The sequence below is a fragment of the Macaca fascicularis genome, chromosome 8, assembly GCF_037993035.2.
Source record: "Macaca fascicularis isolate 582-1 chromosome 8, T2T-MFA8v1.1".
In the NCBI taxonomy this organism is placed as follows: Eukaryota; Metazoa; Chordata; class Mammalia; order Primates; family Cercopithecidae; genus Macaca; species Macaca fascicularis.
In genome coordinates, this window is record NC_088382.1 from 77,326,063 (window position 1) to 77,349,356 (window position 23,294).

Genomic DNA, 23,294 nt, shown 5'->3' on the forward strand with positions numbered 1-23,294 from the left:
TAGGATCTCTGACTCTCATTCCAGTAGGCTCTCCATTAAAATATGCTTATTTATGTTACCATTTTGGAGAAGGAAAATATATACATACACACAACACACTCCATTTCTTCAGTTTGATACTTACAATTTAATGTATTAAAAATATGTTGTAACATGAAAAATCTGAATTATAAAAAATTAAGGCCAGGAGAGGTAGCTCACACCTATAAACCCAGCACTTTGGGAGGCTAAGGTGGGAGGTCTCTTGAGCCCAGACTTGGAGACCAACCTGGGCAATATAGAGAGACCACCATCTCCGCCCAAAAAAAAAAAAAAATTAGCCAGGTGTGGCGGTGTGCCTGAAGCCCCAATTACTTGGGAGGCTGAGGCAGGAGGAATGCCTGATCCTGGGAGTTTGAGGTGGCAGTGAGCCCTGATTGTGCCACTGTGCTTCAGTCTGGGTGACAGAGCAAGCCCCTGTCTCAACAAACAAAAATTTTAAACTTTAATTTGAATCTCTCTAAAGTTCTTTCACCTTCAAGTAATTTATAAACCTACATATAACAATTATTTTAAAAATTCTAAAATCACTTTCTCCCCAGTCCCACCCCAATTTAATTATACCTTTCAGGATCTAGATATAAATACAGTTTCTGCCACTAGACAACGGTCTTCTCATACACGGGGAACAGTCTTTTGTTACCAACAAAAATAACAAAATGCAAACTTCAAGTCGATGAATAAGGTGAAAAAACAAACTTAAGCCCCTTATACTACACACTCAAATTTTTTAAGATGAAATTTCTTTGACGTTTTCCATATTACCAATTTTAACGATCTAGGGGAAAAAAAACTACGGTATATCACAGCAAATTAAATAGTAGTCTTCTACTTATTTTGATAATTAAAAACTAATTTTAAGTTGTCTTGACTCCTTAACTTTAGCATACTTTATTGTGGATTTTCTCCCTTTCAAGAAGGCTTTTTTCCAAAGCCTATTTAGCAAGCTTCCTTTTCTTGCCAATTTGACTTAGTGTATTTCCAGTGCTATAAAGTGTAAGCATTAGGAATGCATCTTTGTGTTAAATGGTCTCTCAAACGATTTCATCTTTGATGGATGCAATAGATCTAACAATGTTCCCCCTTTAACTATTCCTTATCTGCCTAACCTCATAGGCAGGAGGTATTGTTTAGATTTTCCCTGCTGCGGGCTTCATTACACTAGATCTCTTCCATCTGAACTATAAATCACAATTCAAGCTTGAGAGCAGCTGCCACTGTCCAGACATGTGGCTAGTGGGTGTCATTGTCTTTTTCATTTTCCTCATTTCAAACCCTCCCTTCCCTTGTCACCTAAAGCCATTTTATCTAAAGGTTCTTTGCTTCCCTGCTTTCACGCCGCCACCCCCACCCCTTAACCACCGGACTTGTTCTTCCAGGTCAGCCCAGTCAGATACAATATTACTCTATGTTTTTCCTGTGGCAGAGGCGGAGAGATGTCAGAACCGGCTGCACCTCTTCTGAACCCCTTCTCAAGACTGTCAACAAGGAAACAACTTCAGCAGCCTATCTCCCCAAAGTACCTCGCTAAACGAAAAAGTTATTGATAATTATGATATTGAACATTTCCCACGCCCAATCTTGACATACCGGCCCCACCTCAATTTCCAAGCTAATAAACAACAGCTCATCTTCTGCTTCATCACAAAGGGTGGTATCCAGTCCGCACCTCACGGACCACCAACAAAATCCTCACTCTCAAGTCGATCCCTCGAACCCAGGTGCCTCGCGATCCTATGCCCGGCCGAGTTTCCCAAGCCCAGCTCACCGCCCTTCCTCCTCTACCCTGCCTCTGCCCCACATCCAGCCGAGTTCCTATCAACTCCAGACAGGGAGCAGAGGGCTCCGCGAGGGCTCCCCGAGGTCAGAAGCGCGGGCCTCGGGCAAGCCTCGGGCGACCCCAGCCCCCCACGGGCGCCCCCCTTGTCCCCCCGCCCCACAACAAGCACCCCATCCCCCGGGCCTCCTCCCCACTCACCTAATGCCACCTCGCAAGCTTTGCGCAGCTGGGAGTGATGCGCCTTCTTCACTTCCTTGTCGGCCAGTATCTTCTCCAGGGCCCGGGTCAGGAACATGTTCTTCGTCTTCTTCCCCTCATACATGGACGCAGAGAAGGAGGCGGCGGCTCGTCCGACCCGCGGCTCCCAGCGGCTGGAGGGGAGGAGGAGGAGAAGAAGGAAGAGAAGAGAGAAAGGAGAGGGGGTGGAGGTGGGGGAGTGGAGGCGTGGAGGGCAGCGGCAGGATCAGGAAGGGGCGGGCGAGCGAGACTAGCCGCGGTGCCGCCGAGGAGCGTCGAGGTCCTCGCCGCGCCCGAGAAGCCGTACCTCGAGGGCCGCGCCCGTCGGGCCTCAGCTTCTCCCGGCCCGGGGGTCGCGTCCCGGCCGCCCCTCTCACTCGTCCCTCCGGCCCTGGCGGCGGTAACGGAGCCCGGCCTGGGCGGCTGTCTGCCGGGAACTGAGGGACTAGGTGGCGGCGGCTCTCACAGGCACCGCGAGAGGAGGGCTACCCTGGCTACTGTGGGGATTAGCACCCGCCGCGGCCGCGAACTGGCCTCCATCACCGCCGACCTGCCCCGGCCGCCATGTTGGGAGGAAACGACGCGTCACGCAGCGGCCGAACGGCTGCAGAGGAGGAAGCAGCGGCGGCGGCGGCGGCGGCGGCGCTGCCTGCCCAGAGCTACCGCGGCGCCGGGAGGCTGGGGGCGGAGGGCGGCGCGGAAGGAGCGGGCCGAGCCGCAGCGCTACGGCGGCCCGGCGGGGCCTCCAGCGTTCGCCTGCAGGGCGGCGTGGGGCGTGGCGGGCCTCTGGTGGCGCCGCGCCCAGCACTTCGGGCTCTTGGCTGCGGCCGAGCTGCGGGACCGGAGATCCCCCCCACTCGGCACCCCTGCTCCTGCCGAATGAACAGGACTTCTGGCTACTCTGCATCGGCTCCTCTAACTTTCTGATGGGGGTGCAATCCTTTGCATTCCAGGGGTCACAGGAACACCCGCATCGCCCGTTCTCAGCCACACTGGGTCTCCGCCTGCATCACTGGACTCTAAAATTTCCTCCTTCCCCGGTGCACGGAACTGCTATCCAGGACTGTGCTCTCCGACTACCTCAGGGAGGATTCTGTTTTGGGAAAAGTAAGCCAAAACCTATGATAAGGGTTGGAAAATGTTTCACTTTTTTCTCTCTCTGTCGGATGAATCGGTCAACTCTAGACTTCAGGTCCCTTCTGAATCGACTCAGTTAAGGTGAATGGTTGTGAATGAGGTCCCGTAGAGCCCTGTGTTTCTGTGCCTTTAATACTAAGATTTAGTCCAGGACATGTAAACAAGTTTAGAATGGAAAAGCTTTAAGTGCAAACAGATTAACACACGTGACCATGTGTTTGCATTAGTCTGAGTGTAGAACTCAAATTTCTGCAATATTTAATTTCTACAGTTTCCTTCTGAGCAGAAAAAGAATACCATAAAAATATATGCAAACATTTTATATGGTGATCTAGGGTCACGTCTCCGAGTTCTAAGCTACTGTGGCTCCATCCACACAGGTTCCCTAGTATTTAGTATGCATCTGTCACTGTTCATTGCTTAACTGTAGGCTTGTCCTAACGCAACCATCCAAACCTAAGGAAGGAGAAACTTAAGTGACTGTGAACTTAGTGAAGTGACCGGATTTGAGAAGGCTAAAACCCAGAGGAAATAAAATGGAAAACTTGAAGGTGACAAATTAAAGTGGAAAAATAGATTAATTTTTTTAAACTTTATTGTCCTGAGAAACAAATCTATAAATTAATTAATTTTATTTTAGAGACTATCTCTAGATTACTGGAAATAAAGGATTCATTATACTCTTAGATCAGGTATAATACTGATTTCTGTGTATACGTTAATAAACTTTTTTAGAACAAGTTCCATTTCTTTTATTTTTTTCTTCCCTTCTTTCACAGGTGTTGATCCATTTCTAATTCATCTTTGTTTCTTCATAATGGAGTGTTGTGCCAGGTACTGTTGAGGGTACTAGCTGATCACCAAACCCATTTACTCTCTTTCTTAGTATAGAATTGCGTTGTCCAGCCTCACTTGAAGTTAGGTGTAGCCATCCAGGCTTAATCTATTGTTAAAAAAACAAGAAACTCCCACAATCTTTAATGCTCTTTCCCTTCTTTTTTTTTTTCTTTTGGTAGAAACGGCATCTCACCATGTTGAACTCCTGGCCTCAAGCGGTCCTCCTGCCTCAGCCTCCCAGTGCTGAGACTACAGGCATAAGCCACCATGCCCAGCCTCTCTTTTCCCTTCTATGGCCACATGCTGAAGATGGCAGAACCACAAGTTAGGAGTCTTAGTTCCTGAATTGGAACTCTTGGAGAAGAACCATCTACACATTAGGAATACCTATTTTGGACTTTACATGAACGAAGCAGACTCTTCAGTTACGTTTAGCAGTCAGCTTTATCGTAACAACATACTTGGGATTCATTGATGAACAAGACAAGCTGGCACCTGTAGTCCCAGCACTTTGGGAGGCTAAGGCAAGAGAATGACTTGAGGCCAGGAGTTCCAGATGAAACTGGGCAACATAGCAAGATGCTGTCTCTACAAATAGAGAAAAATTAGCCAGGCACGGTGGCATCCACCTGTAGTTGCAGCTGCTCAGGAGACTGAGGTGGAAGGATCGCTTGAGCTCAGGAGTTCAAGGCTGCAGTGAACTATGAGATGATAGTGCCACAGCATTCATAATCATCTCATCTGCTTGCTTTGCTTGTTGATGGGTTGCATGTTTCTCTTATAAGTGCGGGGACCTCATCTCTGTCTATTCACTTCTATGTGCCCATCATCTATTATATTGCTGGCATAGAGAAGGCATTTGCTATAAACTTACAGAAACTTGGATAAATGAAAGGCACCAGGCTAAGACAAGCATGATACCTGCCCTTTTGAACCTTACGGTGTAGAGCAGGGAAAAGATATTAAGTCAGTAGTGAATATACAATTACAAATCTGTTAAGTATGATTAAAGAATAGAGTGCTGTGAGGGAATCTACTTTGGATTATAGATTCACGGGTGGCTTCCCTGAAGAAGTAACATTTAAATTGAGACCTGAGAGAAGAGTAGACATTAGCCAAAGTAAGTCATGAAGAACTTTCCAGGCAAAGTCTCTTGGGGTAGGGGGAAGCTTGGCAAGTTTTAGGAAACAAAACAAGGCAGTGTGGCTGAGAGTTAGGATCAAGGGGAATGGTGCCAGTCAGGATGAAGAGGGAGCTAGGAACCAGATCATTCAGAATCTTGTAGGCAATGTTAGGGGGTTGCAGTTTCATCCTAATAGCAATGGAAATTCATTGAAAGGTTTTGAAAGTGGGGGATAAAGTGATCCAATTGGTGATTTAAAAATAATCCCTCTGTTACATGGAGAATGGATTGGAGGGGACAAGTGAGGATGTGGCAAAACATTAAGGAATTTATTACAACAGTGCAGGATGGCTTGGTCAGGTCCAGGGCCACCAAGCCAGGTTGTGGAGACCACGCCCTGCACAAGGGAGCAAGTGTGGCTGAAATCCAGCCCCACTATCTGCCCAAAAGAAGAGGCTTCTTTCTCTAATTTGCATAAAGGTTAGCCCAGAAATGACAGTGGTGCCATGGAGATGGAGCAAAGTAGACAGATTTGGGATATACTTTGGTGGCAGAATAAATCGGACTTAGTTAACTGGAGTGCAGGTTAGAGGGAGAAAGAGGTCACAAATGAATACCAGGTTTCTGCTGGGAACCAGTGAACAGTTGGAAATGCCATTTGTAGAGATAGGCTAGATGGAAGATTTGATGGTAAAGTGCAGTTGTCAGTTTCAGAAGAATAAACTCCTCTGAGATATGACCTAACCCTCCCAGAAGGAATGATTTGCATCTTCCTTTGAGAGGACAACTCATCCTCTTCCCTTGCTGGGCTTACCCAAAAGGTGGTGGTGCTTGAGGGTGGAGTGGAGTAGGAGTAGTCTTAGGAGATGGGCACTCCTATCCACTTGAAACTCAAGATATTAACTCAGACCTGTAGCAAAAATAGAGTAAGACTCTAGAATAAAGTTGATGCTCTTGGATATTTTCTTTTTTTTTTTTTTTTTTTTTGAGACAAGGTCTGGCTCTGTCACCCAGGCTGGAGTGCAGTGGCGCGATCTCAGCTCACTGCAACCTCCGCCTCCCGGGTTCACACCATTCTCCTGCCTCAGCCTCTCGAGTAGCTGGGACTACAGGCACCTGCCACCACGCCCGGCATATTTTTTGCATTTTTAGTAGAAACGGGGTTTCACCGTGTTCGCCAGGATGGTCTCTATCTCCTGACCTTGTGATCCGCCCACCTCAGCCTCTCAAAGTGCTGGGATTACAGGCATGAGCCACCGCGCCTGGCCTATTTTCAATCTTTTATTGACAGGTACACAGGGAGTGGCAATGGAGATTTTTACATAAAATTTTGAGTACAGGCCAGGCATGGTGGCTCATTCCTGTAAACCCAGCACTTTGGGAGGCTAAGGCAGGTGGATCACCTGAGGTCAGGAGTTCGAGACCAGTCTGGCCAACATGGTGAAACCCCCGTCTCTAATAAAAATACCAAATTAGGCAGGCGTGGTGGCGGGTGCCTGTAATCCCAGCTACTCAGGAGGCTGCGGTAGGAGAATTGCTTGAACCCAGGAGGTAGAGGTTGCAGTGAGCCAAGATCACGCTGCTGCACTCCAGCCGGAGCAACAGAGTGAGACTCGGTCTCAATTAAAAAAAAAAAAAAAAGAAAGAAAAGAAATTATGAGTACGTTCCCCTGTATATATGGTTCTTTTACTTTTTATTATTAATGTTGTTTGGTGCTAATACAGCTATTTAAATAAATCCAATCTCAGTATTCACTTGTACTTGGCTCCTTGCAGTTTTCGAAACATCCAAATTTTATCTCTGAATTTCTAAAATGTGTATCCTCTAAATTTTGAAATATATTTTTCCTTTTTTTGTTTTGTTTTATTTGTTGTTTCTTGTTTTTGTTTTTTTTTGTTTTTTTTTTTTTTTTGAGACGGAGTCTCACTTCGTTGCCTGGGTTGGAGTACAGTGGAGCAATCTCGGCTCACTGCAACCTCCGCCTCCAGAGTTCAAGCAGTTCTCCTGCCTCAGCCTCCCGAGTAGCTGGGATTACAGGCGCCCACCACTAAACCCAGCTATATATTTTTCTTATACATAATTGCTTTCCTGAGTCCATTTTTCTCTCAGTTTGCACTCGCACCTTCCTATCACCTAATTCCCCCTCATCATTTTCCCTTCCATCTGTTAGTTTGCCGCGTACTGGCTGCTTTGGCTTTTCTTCTTGGATAATTTTCCCACTTGTTTCCAAAGAGTCAAATAATATCAAGCAATAAAAGACTTTGATCTGGATTTTAGCATCTTTGTTGGTGTGCTTTATCATAGTCCTTTTAAATATAGATACACATTCAGTGGAACACAAAGATTAAAATCTGAGTAAAATTTTAATTAATGTGGAGCATATTTGATTGATATTAAAAGCCAATATTAGTTAATATAAAAAATAACATCATGTTTACTTGACTAAAAAAAAACTATATGATGCCTCCAGTAGTCTTTCTCACATAATCTCAGAATTCTGTTAATTTTTAAAACATTCCATAATCTGACTCCTGACATTAGTAGAGGTGGAAAAAAAAATTATTTTCCCTCTACCTGTATTAAGTTAGTTCATTGACTGGGGCTCTGCAAATTAGATGAACAAAAGACAGATTAATAAAAGCAAAGATTTATTAACGTCTGCGTGACACAGTTATGGGAGTTCTCGGTGATGAGTAACTCAAAAGTGTGGTGGTTAGAACTTGTTCTTACACAGCTTCTTAACAAAATAATAAAGTTTTAGAAAAATCCTACAAAGGAAAGGACTTTGAATTTCTAGCATAGCAAATTTGGGAAGGTAAATATATGAGAGAACTAGCAGAAGATGAAAGCTAGGTAATAAAATTTGTTATGTATTATTGAATCCTAAGGGTCCACAGGTGTCTCCAGTGATTAACTTCTGTCCTTCCTGGTAAAGGGCTGGGGGTGTGGGAGTGGACCGGGAGGAGACACCTTTACAAAGCCAGGATTACAGTTTGGCAAGTCTAGCTCCAGGACCCATATTCTAAATAACTATGTCGCCCCTGTAACAGTTTAGTTTGTTTTTTATGGTAATGCCCCAGTCCCTCTTCCTCAGTTATACACATGTAGGCATTCATGTTTCAGCACATTCCCTTCTCCAAATCACCCTCTACCTTTTATCCCCATGCAACGTACCCATATAAACACCAAGTTCATTCACACCTGTGTGCCTTTGTTCGTCTTTCAAATGATCCAGCGTGCTCACTGCCACCTTTCTTTTATTTGTTCTCCCCAAAGGCTTCCCAACCTTCAAAGTCTCTTTGAAATTCCATCCTCTCCTAAAAGTTCTTTCTTTTACCTGCATTAACACTATTCTCTCCCTTCTATGTCTTACAGCATTATCTACCTCACACTTTATGCCTAACTGTCCCCAGTAGTGTTTAATTCTCTACTTTTAAGTTTTTGAAGACTAGGCATACACAAAAAGATGAGGCAGCCAACTTAGCAAAAGATGAGAAACATTGATTAAACAGAAAATCAGTTTTGCTGAAACCACAATAATGGCATGACTAATAGAAGAAAGGCCATCTCCAGAATAAATCGTCTGCTTTCTTGCTTTTCATGTGAGCTAACTTGATATTCCACTTTCACTAGTGTGCTTGTTTTTACCTCATTTATTAAGACAATAAATGGATATAATGTATCCTTAGCCAGGCACAGGATAGTGGCTCATTATCCTTATTGGCTCATTATCCTTAGTGGCTCATTCCTATAATCGCAGCACTTTGGGAGGCCGAGGCGAGCAGATCACCCGAGTTCAGGAGTTTGAGACCGACCTGGCCAACGTGGTGAAACCTGGTCTCTACTAAAAAAAAAAAAAAAAAAAAAATCAGCAGGGTGTGATGGCTCATGCCTGTAATCTCAGCCACTTGGAAGGCTGAGGCAGGAGAATTGCTTGAACTTGGGAGGCGAAGGTTGCAGTGAGGCGAAATCGCGCCACTGCACTCCAGCCTGGGTGACAAGAGTGAAACTCAGTCTCCAAAAAAATAAAAAAGGATATAGTGTATCTTTAAACTGGGCGATTCTACTTGTTATCCTGCAGGTAAGGTATCAAGACATTGGACAGGGCAGACAGAGGGATAACATGGTGTATTAAATAATTTGATTTAGAAAGAAAAGAAAGCAAATTTTTATAGAATAAGAGACTATAAGGTGGTATTTGATAAAGAGAACATTCCAAAAAGTTAGAATGTGGTTGCAAAAATAAATAAATAAATACAAATCTAGAGCCATATGGCTTTCTAAGAATTTAAAATCATCCAATGCTAATCTTTTACAGAATAATAAAATTGAAAGCATAAACTCTTAAATTTTCCTAGAATGTTTGATTTCACAATTCTCTAGCATGATGAAAGGTACTTACTTTCAATCTATAGCACTATACTCTACTTTTCTCTACACCATTGTAATTTTTCCTGGAAAGTCACACCAATGATAGCTACTACTTATTGGATATTTACTTTGTATGAAGCTCTTGGCAAGCATTAAGTCAATCCTTAATCCACAACTCAGTGATATATATATATATCTCATATGTTTATGAGATATATATATCAAAAAAATATATATATATTTTTTACAGTTGAGAAGGAGAAAAGTTCAACAAGTTAATTGTCCAAAGTTACAGTGTGGCAGAACCAAATACAAATCTAAGTTTCTCATTTGCCAAAATCCATGGATGCTCTTTTTTTTTTTTTGAGACAAGAGTCTGGCTCTGCCGCCCAGGCTGGAGTGCAGTGGCCGGATCTCAGCTCACTGTAAGCTCCGCCTCCCGGGTTCACGCCATTCTCCTGCCTCAGCCTCCAGAGCAGCTGGGACTACAGGCGCCCGCCACCTCGCCCGGCTAGTTTTTTTGTGTTTTTTAGTAGAGACGGGGTTTCACCGGGTTAGCCAGGATGGTCTCGATCTCCTGACCTCGTGATCCGCCCGCCTTGGCCTCCCAAAGTGCTGGGATTACAGGCTTGAGCCACCGCGCCCGGCCCATGGATGCTCTTAACCGTTGTTTCATCCTATTTCTTTCTCAGTCACGTATTTCTAAATATCTATTTAAGATGACTTCTCACCAGTACTGTGCCATAATTATTTTAAGGCAGGACCACATTATCTCTTTCTTTTGAAACTACCCTCAACAGCTAGTACACTGAAATGAATTTTAAGTATTAATGAATAAGTGGACATTAACCTTTCTAATGAGGTCAGGTTTTCCAAAAAATTTTTAATGGGAATTTTTTATTAAAAGCCTGCCTTTTAAAGAAATTGAATTTTTAGTTTAGTTTAAAACTTGGAAAAAAATTTCCAAGCCCGAATGGTTTCATTACTGAATTCTATCAAACATTTAGAGAAGAAATAACACCATCTCTTTCAGAAAAAAGAGAACACTTTTCAGCTTATTGTATGAGGCCAGCAAAATCAAATAAAAACAGGACAGGGCCGGGCGCGGTGGCTCAAGCCTGTAATCCCAGCACTTTGGGAGGCCGAGACAGGTGGATCACGAGGTCAGGAGATCCAGACCATCCTGGCTAACACGGTGAAACCCCGTCTCTACTAAAAAATACAAAAAAATAGCCGGGCAAGATGGCGGGCGCCTGTAGTCCCAGCTACTTGGGAGGCTGAGGCAGGAGAATGGCGTGAACCCGGGAGTCGGAGCTTGCAGTGAGCTGAGATCCGGCCACTGCACTCCAGCCTGGGCGACAGAGCGAGACTCCGTCTCAAAAAAAAATAAAAAAAAAAATAAAAAATAAAAACAGGACAGATCTACAGATTCATATCCTTCCTGAACATAGATGCAAAGGTCCTCAACAAAATATTAGCAAATAAAAATCAGCAAAATGTTAAAAGAGTAATACACTACAACCAATAGGAGGTTCATGCTGGGAATGCTAGCTGGGTCACTATTAGAAAAGCAAGTAAGGGGCCGGGCATAGTGGCTCACGCCTGTAATCCCAGCACTTTGGGAGCTGAGGCAGGAGGATCACAAGGTAAAGAGATCGAGACCATCAACATGGTGAAACCCTGTCTCTACTAAAAATATAAAAATTAGCTGGGCGTGGTGGCACGCACCTGTAGTCCCAGCTACTCAGGAGGCTGAGGCAGGAGAATCACTTGAACCCGGGAGGCAGAGGTTGCAGTGAGCCGTGATCACGCCACTGCACCCTAGCCTGGCGAGAGAGCAAGTCTCTGTCTCAAAAAAAAAAAAAAAAAAAAAAAAAAAGAAAAGAAAAGAAAAAGGAAAAGCAAGTAAGGTTATTGACCACACTAGCAGACTAAAAGAAAAACTACCTGGGCCTGGCGCGATGGCTTACGCCTGTAATCCCAGCACTTTGGGAAGCCAAGGCAGGTAGATCACAAGGTCAGGAGTTCGAGACCAGCCTGACCAACAGGGTGAAACCCTGTCTCTACTAAAAACACAAAAATTAGCCGGGCATGGTGGCACATGCCTGTAATCCCAGCTACTCAGGAGGTTGAGGCAAGAGAATCACTTGAACCAAGGAGGGCGAGGTTGCAGTGAGCTGAGATCACACCACTGCTGTGACAGAGCGAGATTCTGTCTCAAAAAAATAAAAATAAAAACGACCTGATAACATCATTTGATGCAGAATAAGCATTTAATAAAATTCAGCATCCACTTATGCTAAAAACTCTCAGCAAACATACTCAACCTGATAAAGAATATCTTAAAAAAGACCAACTACAAGCAACATTATACTTAATGGCAAAAACTTGAATGCCGTGAATGGAAAGAAGGCAAGGACATTTACTCTCAAGACTCCTATTCAACAGTATACTGGAAGTCCTAACCAGTATAATTAGGCAAGGAAAAGAAAAGACACACAGGCTAGAATGGAAGAAACAAACTGTCCTTACTCAGTCAGCATAATTGTATATGTAGGAACCTACAAAAAAAAAACCTCCTAGAACTTACAATTGAGTTTAACAACTTCACAGGATACGAAGTCAGTGAATGAAAATGAATTCTATTTTTTTTTATTATCATTATACTTTAAGTTCTATGGTACATGTGCACAACATGCAGGTTTGATACATAGGTATACATGTGCCATGTTGGTTTGCTGTACCCATCAACTCATCATTTACATTAGGTATATCTCCTAATGCTATCCCTCCCCCAGCCCCCACCCCCCGACAGGCCCTGGTGTGTGATGTTCCCCACCCTGTGTCCAACTGATCTCATTGTTCAATTCCCACCTATGAGTGAGAACATGCAATGTTTGGTTTTCTGTCCTTGTGATAGTTTGCTGAGAATGATGGTTTCCAGCTTCATCCATGTTCCTGCAAATGACATGAACTCATCCTTTTTTATGGCTACGTAGTATTCCACGATGCATATGTGCCACATTTTCTTAATCCAGTCTATCATTGATAGATATTTGGGTTGGTTCCAAGTCTTTGCTATTGTGAACAGTGCCACAATAAACATACATGTGCATGTGTCTTTATAGTAGCATGATTTATAATCCTTTGGGTATATACCCAGTAATGGGATGCCTGGGTCAAATGGTAATTCTAGTTCTAGATCCTTGAGGAATCGCCACACTGCCTTCCACAATGGTTGAACTAATTTACACTCCCACTAACAGTGTAAAAGCGTTCCTATTTCTCCACATCCTCTCCAGCACCTGTTGTTTCCTGACTGTTTAATGATTGCCATTCTAACTGACGTGAGATGGTATCTCATTGTGGTTTTGATTTGTATTTCTCTGATGACCAGTGATAATGAGCATTTTTTCATTTGTCTGTTGGCTGCATAGATGTCTTCTTTTGAGAAGTGTCTGTTTATATCCTTTGCCCACTTTTTGATGGGATCATTTGTTTTTTTCTTGTAAGTTTGTTTGAGTTCTTAGTAGATTCTGGCTATTAACCCTTTGTCAGATGGGTAGATTGCAAAAATTTTCTTCCATTCTGTAGGTTGCCTGTTCACTCCGACGGTAGTTTCTTTTGCTGTGCAGAAGCTCTTTAGTTTAAGTAGATCCCATTTGTCTATTTTGGCTTTTGCTGCCATTGCTTTTGGTGTTATAGTCATGAAGTCCTTGCCCATGCCTATGTCCTCAATGGTATTGCCTAGGTTTTCTTCTAGGGTTTTTATGGTTTTAGGTCTAACACTTAAGTCTTTAATCCATCTTGAATTAATTTTTGTATAAGGTGTAAGGAAGAGATTGATCCAGTTTCAGCTTTCTACATATGGCTAGTCAGTTTTCCCAGCACCATTTATTAAATAGGGAATCCCTTCCCCATTTCTTGTTTTTGTCAGGTTTGTCAAAGATCAGATGGTTGTAGATGTCTGGTGTTGTTTCTGAGGCCTCTGTTCTCTTCCATCGGTCTATAGCTCTGTTTTGGTACCAGTACCATGCTGTTTTGGTTACTGTAGCCTTGTAGTATAGTTTGAAGTCAGGTAGCGTGATGCCTCCAGCTTTGTTCTTTTTGCTTAGGATTGTCTTGGCAATGCCGGCTCTTTTTGGTTTCATATGAACTTTAAAGTAGTTTTTTCCAATTCTGTGAAGAAAGTCATTAGTAGCTTGATGGGGATGGCATTGAACCTATAAATTACTTTGGGCAGTATGGTCATTTTCACGATATTGATTCTTACTATCCATGAGCATGGAATATTCTTCCATTTGTTTGCATCCTCTTTTATTTTGTTGAGCAGTGGTTTGTAGTTCTCCTTGAAGAGGTCCTTCACATCCCTTGTAAGTTAGATTCCTAGGTATTTTATTATCTTTGTAGCAATTGTGAATGGGAGTTCACTCAAGATTTGGATCTCTGTCTGTTAATGGTGTATAGGAATGCTGGTGATTTTTGCACATTGATTTTGTGTCCTGAGACCATGCCAAAGTTGCTTGTCAGCTTAAGGAGACTTTGGGCTGAGACGATGAGGTTTTCTAAATATACAATCATGTTATCTGCAAACAGGGACAATTTGACTTCCTTATTTCCTAATTGAATACCCTTTATTTCTTTCTCTTGCATGACTGCCCTGGCCAGAACTTCCAACACTATGTCGAATAGGAGTGGTGAGACAGGGCATCCTTGTCTTGTGCCGGTTTTCAAAGGGAATGCTTCCAGTTTTTGCCCATTCAGTATGATACTGGCTGTGGGTTTGTCATAAATAACTCTTATTATTTTGAGATACGTTCCATCAATACCTAGTTTATTGAGAGTTTTTAGCATGAACGGCTGTTGAATTTTGTCGAAGGCCTTTTCTGCATCTCTTGAGATAATCATGTGGTTTTTGTCTTTGGTTCTATTTATATGCTGGATTACGTTTATTGATTTGTGTGTGTTGAACCAGCCTTGCATCCCAGGGATGAAGCTGACTTGATCGTGCTGGATAAGCTTTTTGATGTGCTGCTGGATTCAGTTTGCCAGTATTTTATTAAGGATTTTTGCATTGATGTTCATCAGGGATATTGGTCTAAAAATTCTCTTTTTTTGTTGTGTCTTTGCCAGGCTTTCGTATTAGGATGATGTTGGCCTCATAAAATGAGTTAGGGAGGATTCCCTCTTTTTCTATTGATTGGAATAGTTTCAGAAGGAATGGTACCAGCTCCTCTTTGTACCTCTGGTAGAATTTGGATGTGAATCCTTCTGGTCCTGGATTGTTTTGGTTGCCAGGCTATTAATTATTGCCTCAATTTCAGACCCTGTTCTTGGTCTATTCAGAGATTCAACTTCTTCCTGATTTAGTCTTGGGAAGTTGCATGTGTCCAGGAATTTATCCATTTCTTCTAGATTTTCTGCTTTATTTGCATAGAGGTGTTTGTAGTATTCTCTGGTGGTAGTTTGTATTTCTGTGGGATTGGCGGTGATATCCCCTTTATCATTTTTTATTGTGTCTATTTGATTCTTCTCTCTTTTCTTCTTTATTAGTCTTGCTAGTAGTCTATCAATTTTGTTGAGCTTTTCAAAAAACCAGCTTCTGGATTCATTGATTTTTTGAAGAGTGTTTGTATCTCTATCTCTTTCAGTTCTGCTCTGATCTTAGTTATTTCTTGCCTTCTGCTAGCTTTTGAATTTGTTTGCTCTTGGTTCTCTAGTTCTTTTAATTGTGATGTTAGGGTGTCGATTTTAGATCTTTCCTGCTTTCTCTCGTGGGCATTTAGTGCTATAAATTTCCATCTACACAATGCTTTAAATGTGTCCCAGATATTCTGGTATGTTGTGTCTTTGTTCTCATTGGTTTCAAAGAACATCTTTATTTCTGCCTTCATTTCGTTATTTACCCTGTAGTCATTCAGGAGCAAGTTGTTCAGTTTCCACATAGTGCAGTTTTGAGTGAGTTTCTTAATCCTGAGTTCTAATTTGATTGCACTGTGGTCTGAGAGACAGTTTGTTGTGATTTCTGTTCTTTTACATTTGCTGAGGAGTGCTTTACTTCCAATTATGTGATCAATTTTAGAATAAGTGTGATGTGGTGCTGAGAAGAATGTATATTCTGTTGATTTGGGGTGGAGAGTTCTGTAGATGTCTATTAGGTCTGCTTTTTGCAGAGCTGAGTTCAGGTCCTGGATATCCTTGTTAACCTTCTGTCCCGTTGATCTGTCTAATATTGACAGTGGGGTGTTAAAGTCTCCCATTATTATTGTGTGGGAGTCTAAGTCTCTTTGTAGGTCTCTAAGGACTTGCTTTATGAATCTGGGTGCTCCTGTATTGGATGCATATATATTTAGGATAGTTAACTCTTCTTGTTGAATTGATCCCTTTCCCATTATGTAATGGCCTTCTTTGTCTCTTTTGATCTTTGTTGGTTTAAAGTCTATTTTATCAGAGACTAGGATTGCAACCCCTGCATTTTTTTGCTTTCCATTTACTTAGTAGATCTTCCTCCATCCCTTTATTTTGAGCCTGTGTGTGTCTTTGCACGTGAGATGGGTCTCCTGAATACAGCACACTGATGAGTCTTGACTCTTTATCCAATGTGTCAGTCTGTGTCTTTTAATTGGGGGATGTAGCCCATTTACATTTAAGGTTAATATTGTTATGTGTGAATTTGATCCTGTCATTATGATGTTCACTGGTTAATTTGCCTGTTAATTGATGCAGTTTCTTCATAGCATTGATGGTCTTTACAATTTGGCATGTTTTTGCAGTGGTTGGTACTGGTTGTTTAGTGCTTCCTTCAGGAGCTCTTGTAAGGCAGGCCTGGTGGTGACAAAATCTCTCAGCATTTGCTTGTCTGTAAAGGATTTTATTTCTCCTTCACTTATGAAGCTTAGTTTGGCTGGATATGAAATTCTGGGTTGAAACTTCTTTTCTTTAAGAATGTTGAATATTGGCCCCCACTCTCTTCTGGCTTGTAGGGTTTCTGTTGAGAGATCCACTGTTAGTCTGCTGGGCTTCCCTTTGTGGGTAGCTCAACCTTTCTCTCTGGCTGCCTTTAACACTTTTTCCTTCATTTCAACCTTGGTGAATATGACAAGTATGTGTCTATGAGTCACTCTTCTCAAGGAGTATCTTTGTGATGTTCTCTGTATTTCCTGAATTTGAATGTTAGCCTGCCTTGCTAGGTTGGGGAAGTTCTCCTGGATAATATCCTGAAGAGTGTTTTCCAACTTGGTTCCATTCTCCCCATCACTTTCAGGTATACCAATCAGACGTAGATTTGGTCTTTTCACATAGTCCCATATTTCTTGGAGGCTTTGTTAACTTCTTTTTACTCTTTTTTCTCTAACCTTGTCTACTTGCTTTATTTCATTAATTTGATCTTCAGTCGCTGATACCCTTTCTTCCACTTGATCGAATCGGCTACTGAAGCTTGTGCATGCGTCACAAAGTTCTCGTGCTGTGGTTTTCGACTCCATCAGGTCATTTAAGGTCTTCTCTACACTGTTTATTCTAGTTAGCCATTCATCTAATCTTTTTTCAGGTTTTTAGCTTCCTTGCGATGGGTTCAAACATCCTCCTTTAGCTCGGAGAAGTTTGTTATTACCGACCTTCTGAAGCCTACTTCTGTCAACTCATCAAAGTCATTCTCTGTTCAGCTTTGTTCTGTTGCTGGCGAGGAGTTATGATCCTTTGGAGGAGAAGAGGTGCTCTGATTTTTAGAATTTTCAGCTTTTCTGCTTTGGTTTCTCCCATCTTTGTGGTTTTATCTACCTTTGGTCTTTGACGATGGTGACCTACAGATGGGATTTTGGTGTAGATGACCTTTTTGTTGATGTTGATGCTATTCCTTTCTGTTTGTTAGTTTTCCTTCTAACAGTTAGGTCCCTCAGCTGCAGGTCTGTTGGAGTTTGCTGGAGTTCCACTCCAGACCCTGTTTGCCTGTGTGTCACCAGTGGAGGCTACAGAACAGCAAATATTGCAGAATAGCAAATATTGCTGCCTGATCCTTCCTCTGGAATCTTCGCCCCAGAGGGGCAGCCACCTGTATGAGGTATCTGTCGGCCCCTATTGGGAGGCGTCTTCCAGTTAGGCTACACAGGGCTCAAGGACCCACTTGAGGCAGTCTGTCCATTCTCAGAGCTCAAACGCCATGGTGGGAGAACTGCTACTCTCTTCAGAGCTGTCAGACAGGGACGTTTAAGTCTGCAAAAGTTGTCTGCTCCTTTTGTTCAGCTATGCCCTGCCCACAGAGGTGGAGTCTAGAGGCAGCAGACCTTGTTGAGCTGTGGTGGGCTCTGCCCAGTTAGAGCTTCCAGGCCACTTTGTTTACCTACTCAAGCCTCAGCAATGGTGGATGCCCCTCCCCCAGCCAGGCTGCCATCTCACAGATCAATCTCAGACTGCTGAGCCAGGCATGGGAGAGACTCACCTTGTCTGTCAGTTGCTAAGACCTTGGGAAAAGTGCAGTATTTGGGCAGGAGTACCCCGTTTTTCCAGGTAGTCTATCCTGGCTTCCCTTGGCTAGGAAAGGGAAATCCCCCAACCCCTTGTGCTTCCCAGATGAGGCGATGCCCCGCCCTGCTTCAGATCACCCTCTGTGGGCTGCACCCACTGTCCAACTAGTCCCGGTGAGATGAACCAGGTACCTCAGTTGGAAATGCAGAAATCACCTGTCTTCTGTGTCAATCATGCTGGGAGCTGCAGACCAGAGCTGTTCCTATTTGGCCATCTTGGTGAAGTCCTGGGGTTTTTTTGGTTTGTTTGTTTTTGTTTTTTTGAGACAGAGTCTTGCTCTGTCACCCGGGCTGGAGTGCAGTGGCGCAATCTTGGCTCACTGCAACCTCCGCCTCCGGGGTTCATGCAATTTTCCTGCCTCAGCCTCCCAAGTAGCTGGGATTACAGGCACCTGCCACTACACCCAGCTAATTTTTGTATTTTTTTTAGTAGAGACAGGGTTTCACCATGTTGGTCAGGCTGGTCTTGAATTCCTGACCTCGTCATCTACCCGCCTCAGCCTCCCAAAGTGCTGGGATTACAGGTGTGAGCCACTGTGCCTGACCTCAATTCTGTTTTTATATATTGTCATGTACAACTAGAAACTAAAATTTTAAAAACTCTATTTACACTAAAGCCAAAAAATGAAATACTTGATTATAAATCTAACAAAACATATATACAAGCCATATGCTGAATACAAAATGTTACCTAGTATTCGATAACAGGGTGACTATAGTCTAATAATTTAATTGTGCATTTAAAAATAACTAAAATAGTATAATTGGATTCTTTGTAACACAAAAGGTAAATGCTTGAGGGAATGGATACCCTATTTTACATGATGCGATTATCATGCATTGCATCTCTGTATCAAAACATCTCATGTACCACATAAATATGTACACTTACTATGTACCCACAAAAATTAAAATAATTATTTTCAAAATACGTTGATGAAGGGAATAAAAGCTTAAATAAACAGGGAGACATATGTTCATGGATTGGAAGATGTCAGTTGGTCTGTAGGTTTAGCAGAATTCCAATTATGTGGTTATACACAAGCTGATTCTAAAATGTACATGGAAAGGCAGTGTAACTAGAAAAGTCATACAATTTTTAAAAAGAATAAAATTGGAGGAATGACAATACCCACTGTTGAGACAACATAAAGTTACAATAAGACATTAGGGTATTGGCTGAGGGACAGACACATTGATCACAGAATAGGAAGTCCAGATACAAACCCACAGAAATATAGCCAGTTGTGGCCAGGTGCAGTGGCTCATGCTGGTAATCCCAGCACTTTGGGAGGCTGAGGCTGGCAGGATCACCTGAGCCCAGGAGTTTGAGACCAGGCTAGGCAACATGGCAAAACCCCCTCTCTATAAAAAATACAAAAAATTAGCCAGACACAGTGATAAGTACCTGTAGTCCAGCTACTTGAGAGGCTGAGGTGGGACGATCACCTGAGCCCTGGAAGTCTAGGCTGCAGTGAGCCATGATTGCACCACTGCACTCCAGCGTGGGCGATGGGAGTGAGACCCTCTTTCAAAAAAAAAAAAAAAAAATATATATATATATATATATGTGTGTGTGTGTGTGTGTGTGTGTGTGTCTGTGTGTGTGTGTGTGTGTGTTTGTGTAGTCAGTTGATTTTTGACAAAGGTTCAAAGTCAATTATATGAAGACAGAATAATCTTCTCAGGAAACGATATGGAAACCATTAGATATCTATATGTGAAAGAAAGGGCGTCAATCTATCACATTTTATACAAAAAAAATAGATCATAGAGCTGAATGTAAATCTATAAAATTTTGATGAATAAACATAGGAGAAAATCTTCATGAGTTGGTGTTAGGCAAAAAGTTTGTGGGGTTAACACCAAAGCATGATCTATAAAAGAAAAAAACTGATACACTGGACTTCACAAAATTTAAAACTTTTGCTCTGTAAAGTGTTAAGAGCAAAAAAAGACAAGTTATAAAATGGAAGAAAATTTTGAAAATCACATATTTGACAAATGGCTTGTATTTAGAATACATATATTTAAAATTCTCAAAAATCAACAATAAAAATATCAAGCAACCCAACTTAAAAATTGGTAGAATACTTGGACACTTCAGTAAAGAGGATGTACAATGGTAAACAAGCATAAGAAAAAATGTTCAACATCATTACCTATTAAGGAAATGCAAAATAAAACCACAATGAGTTACTACTATACACCTATTAAAATGGCTGAAATAAAAAATGCTGCAATATCAAGTGCCAGAGGGGATGTAGATCAATCTGAACTCTCATACATTGCTGGCAGAAATGCAGAATGGTACAACAAGTTGGGAAAACAATTTTGGCACTTGCTTATAAAGTTAAACCAACACTTAACCCATGACCCAGCATTCCTACTGCTAGATATTTACGTAACCTAGGGAAATTAAAACTTACGTTCACCCAAAAACATGTACACATATGTGTAACTCTGTTCATACTCACTAAAAATTGGAAACAATTCAAATTTTGTCTTTCTTTGGGTAAATGGATAAACAAACACTGGCATATCTATACAATGTTCTAGTGCTGAGCAATATAAAAGGACAAATTATTGATACATGCAACAACTTGGATGAATCTCAAAAGCATTTTGCTGAGTGAAAGAAGATAATTTCAAAAGGTTTTATACTATATTATTCATTTCTATGATATTCTGAAAAAGGCCAAACTATAGAGATGAAAACATCAGTGGTTATCACCTATCATATGTGGAGGTAGGAGGTGTATATAAAGAGATGTAATGTAATTTAGGGGACTGGGAGTGATGAGCATATTCTCTATCTTTTTTCTTTTTCTTTTTTTTTTTTTTTTTTCTTTGAGACAGAGTCTCGCTCTGTTGCCTAGGCTGGAATGCAGTGGCGAAATCTCAGCTCACCGCAGCCTCTGCCTCCTGGGTTCAAGCGATTCTCCTGCTTCAGCCTCCCGAGTAGCTGGGACTACAGGTGCCTGCCACCACGCCCGGCTAATTTTTGTATTTTTAGTAGAGACGGGGTTTCACTATGTTGTCCAGGCTGGTCTCTATCTCCTGACCTCGTGATCTGCCCGCCTCGGCCTCTCAAAGTGCTGGGATTACAGGCGTGAGCCACTGCGCCCGACCACATATTCTCTATTCTGATTGTGATGGTGTAGAAATCTACACATCCGTGTGTGTAAATTCATAGACCTGCTCACAAAAACACATCAGTTTTACGCTATGATAATATATTTTTAAACTTTACTTTCAATACCACTAAATATCACTTTTATTTATATGGGACTACTAAATCAGAACTCACTGAATATAAGGCAGAGAGAGATGATTAATTCTAGAGGTTTTTATTTTATAATTTAAAAGAAACACAGGTTTGCTACGTCAAGCAGTAGAAAAATATAAGCAGTATTGAGGAAAGGAAGGTCTGGTTAGTAAAGAGGCTAAAGTTTCCAGCTACGACATGAACTGAATTTTCTGGACAATTATACACAATTCTACTCACCTATAAGCAAGTAAGGCTCTTGAGGCATATAAATGATTCCACTGCAATAAGTTACATTTTTTGGAACCCTATTCACACATACATTCAAAGCTCTTTTTGGTGATTTATCATTGTTTCAACCTGAAGAGTTTCTGATATTTCCTAACATACCATTCATAACCCCAACAGAATCCCTTATATACTGAGATAAGTCAATATTGTTTTCTTTTTTAAAATATCACCACTGATGAGGAGCTAAGTCTTAAGTTTTTTAAATATTTAAGAAAATATTAAATTTATTATAAGAATGATAATTTAGTATTTATAAGAATAATAATTTAGTATTTATCTTGTTTATAAATATATTTCCTCTGTGGTTGGACAACTGGATTGTAATTTGTTTTTAGAGTTCTCAATTGCAATTATATTAATTTAAAACTATATTTTGAGACTAGTAAAATAAATTGTGGTACATCCATCTAATGGGATACTATGTAGCTGTAATAAAGAATGAAGATGCTTTTAATGTACTGGTATGGAATGGTCTCAAATATCTTAATATATCAGGTGTATAAAGCAAACTTGAGAATAGTAGGCAAAACATGCTATTATTTATGCAAAAAGGGGAAAATTTTATACTTACGCATACACACATAGATACATACATGTATATTTACTTATAAGACTTAGACTATCGGTCAGGCACTGTGGCTCACGCCTGTAATCCCAGCACTTTGGGAGGTCTAGGCGGGTGGATCACCTGAGGTCAGGAGTTCCCGACCAGCCTAGCCAACATGGTGAAAGCCCGTTTCTACTAAAAATACAAAAAATTAGCCAGGAGTACTGGTGCACGCCTGTAATCCCAGCTACTCAGGAGGCTGAGGCAGGAGAATTGCTTGAATCCGGGAGGCGGAGGTTACAGTGAGCCGAGGTCACACTATTGCAGTCCAGCCTGGGCAACAAGAGCAAAACTAGGTCTCAAAAAACAAAAACAAAAACAAAAAAAAAGCACTTAGACTATCTCTGGGCAAGGTGGCTCACACCTGTAATCCCAGCACTTTGGGAGGCTAAGGTGGGAGGATCTCTTGAGGTCTGGAGTTCCAGGCCAGCCTGGGCAACGTAGCAAGACCTTGTGTATACAAAAAAAGTGAAAAAATTAACCAGGCATGGTGGCATGTGCCTGTAGTCCCAACTACTCTGGAGGCTGAGGTGGGAGGATTGCTTGAGCCAGGAGTTTGAGGCTGCTGTGAGCCATGATTGTGCCACTGCCCTTCAGCACTCCAGCCTGGGCAACAGAGCAAGACTCTGTCTCTTAGGGGAAAAAAAAAAAAAAAAAAGACCCTTAAAGAATACAAAGGAACAGAAGAATGAGTAATTACATTATTCAGGGATAAGAGTTGGAATATATCACTGGTGGCCATTTTATATATTTTACATATTGAACCCTGTGAATGCTTTACCTATTAAAAAAAACAAATTAAAACTTAAAATTACTTTCTATTTGTTCAACAAAGAGTGTCTACATTTAAAAAAAAAATTAACTGCCTGGGAAAAAAAGAAACAATAACTATATTTTCTTCTTGGGGTCCAGCATTCCCAGTAGAAATGCACAGAAGAATAAATTTCTCATTGTACACATTTGTCTGATTTTTTTCTTCACTAAAAGAATGCCTAAAGTGTGTAGGATCCTTCCAGTACTCTGATACTGCTACTCAAAGTGTTGTCCAAGGATCAATAGAATCAGAAGCTGGCTAGAAATG

The 23,294-nt window shown here is 41.7% G+C and overlaps 1 protein-coding gene across 7 annotated transcripts in view; it reads right to left on the reverse strand.

Annotated features, from left to right (window-relative positions):
* ARFGEF1 (ARF guanine nucleotide exchange factor 1) overlaps positions 1 to 2,635 on the reverse strand; it is a 145,445-nt gene extending 142,810 nt beyond the window's left edge. For 5 of the 7 annotated variants that reach the window (XM_065519316.2, XM_065519315.2, XM_005563484.4 and 2 more), the window contains exons 1-2: positions 2,364 to 2,635; positions 2,018 to 2,190 (exon numbers count right to left, since the gene is read on the reverse strand). In XM_065519316.2, the coding sequence (XP_065375388.1) occupies positions 2,018 to 2,141 (124 nt within the window). In that variant the 5' untranslated portion in view covers positions 2,142 to 2,190; positions 2,364 to 2,635. Of the gene's footprint in view, positions 1 to 2,017; positions 2,244 to 2,363 lie in introns of those variants that run through there. The other 2 variants (XM_005563485.5, XM_045399107.3) reach the window with 1 other exon arrangement.
* Between the last annotated feature and the right edge of the window lie 20,659 nt (positions 2,636 to 23,294).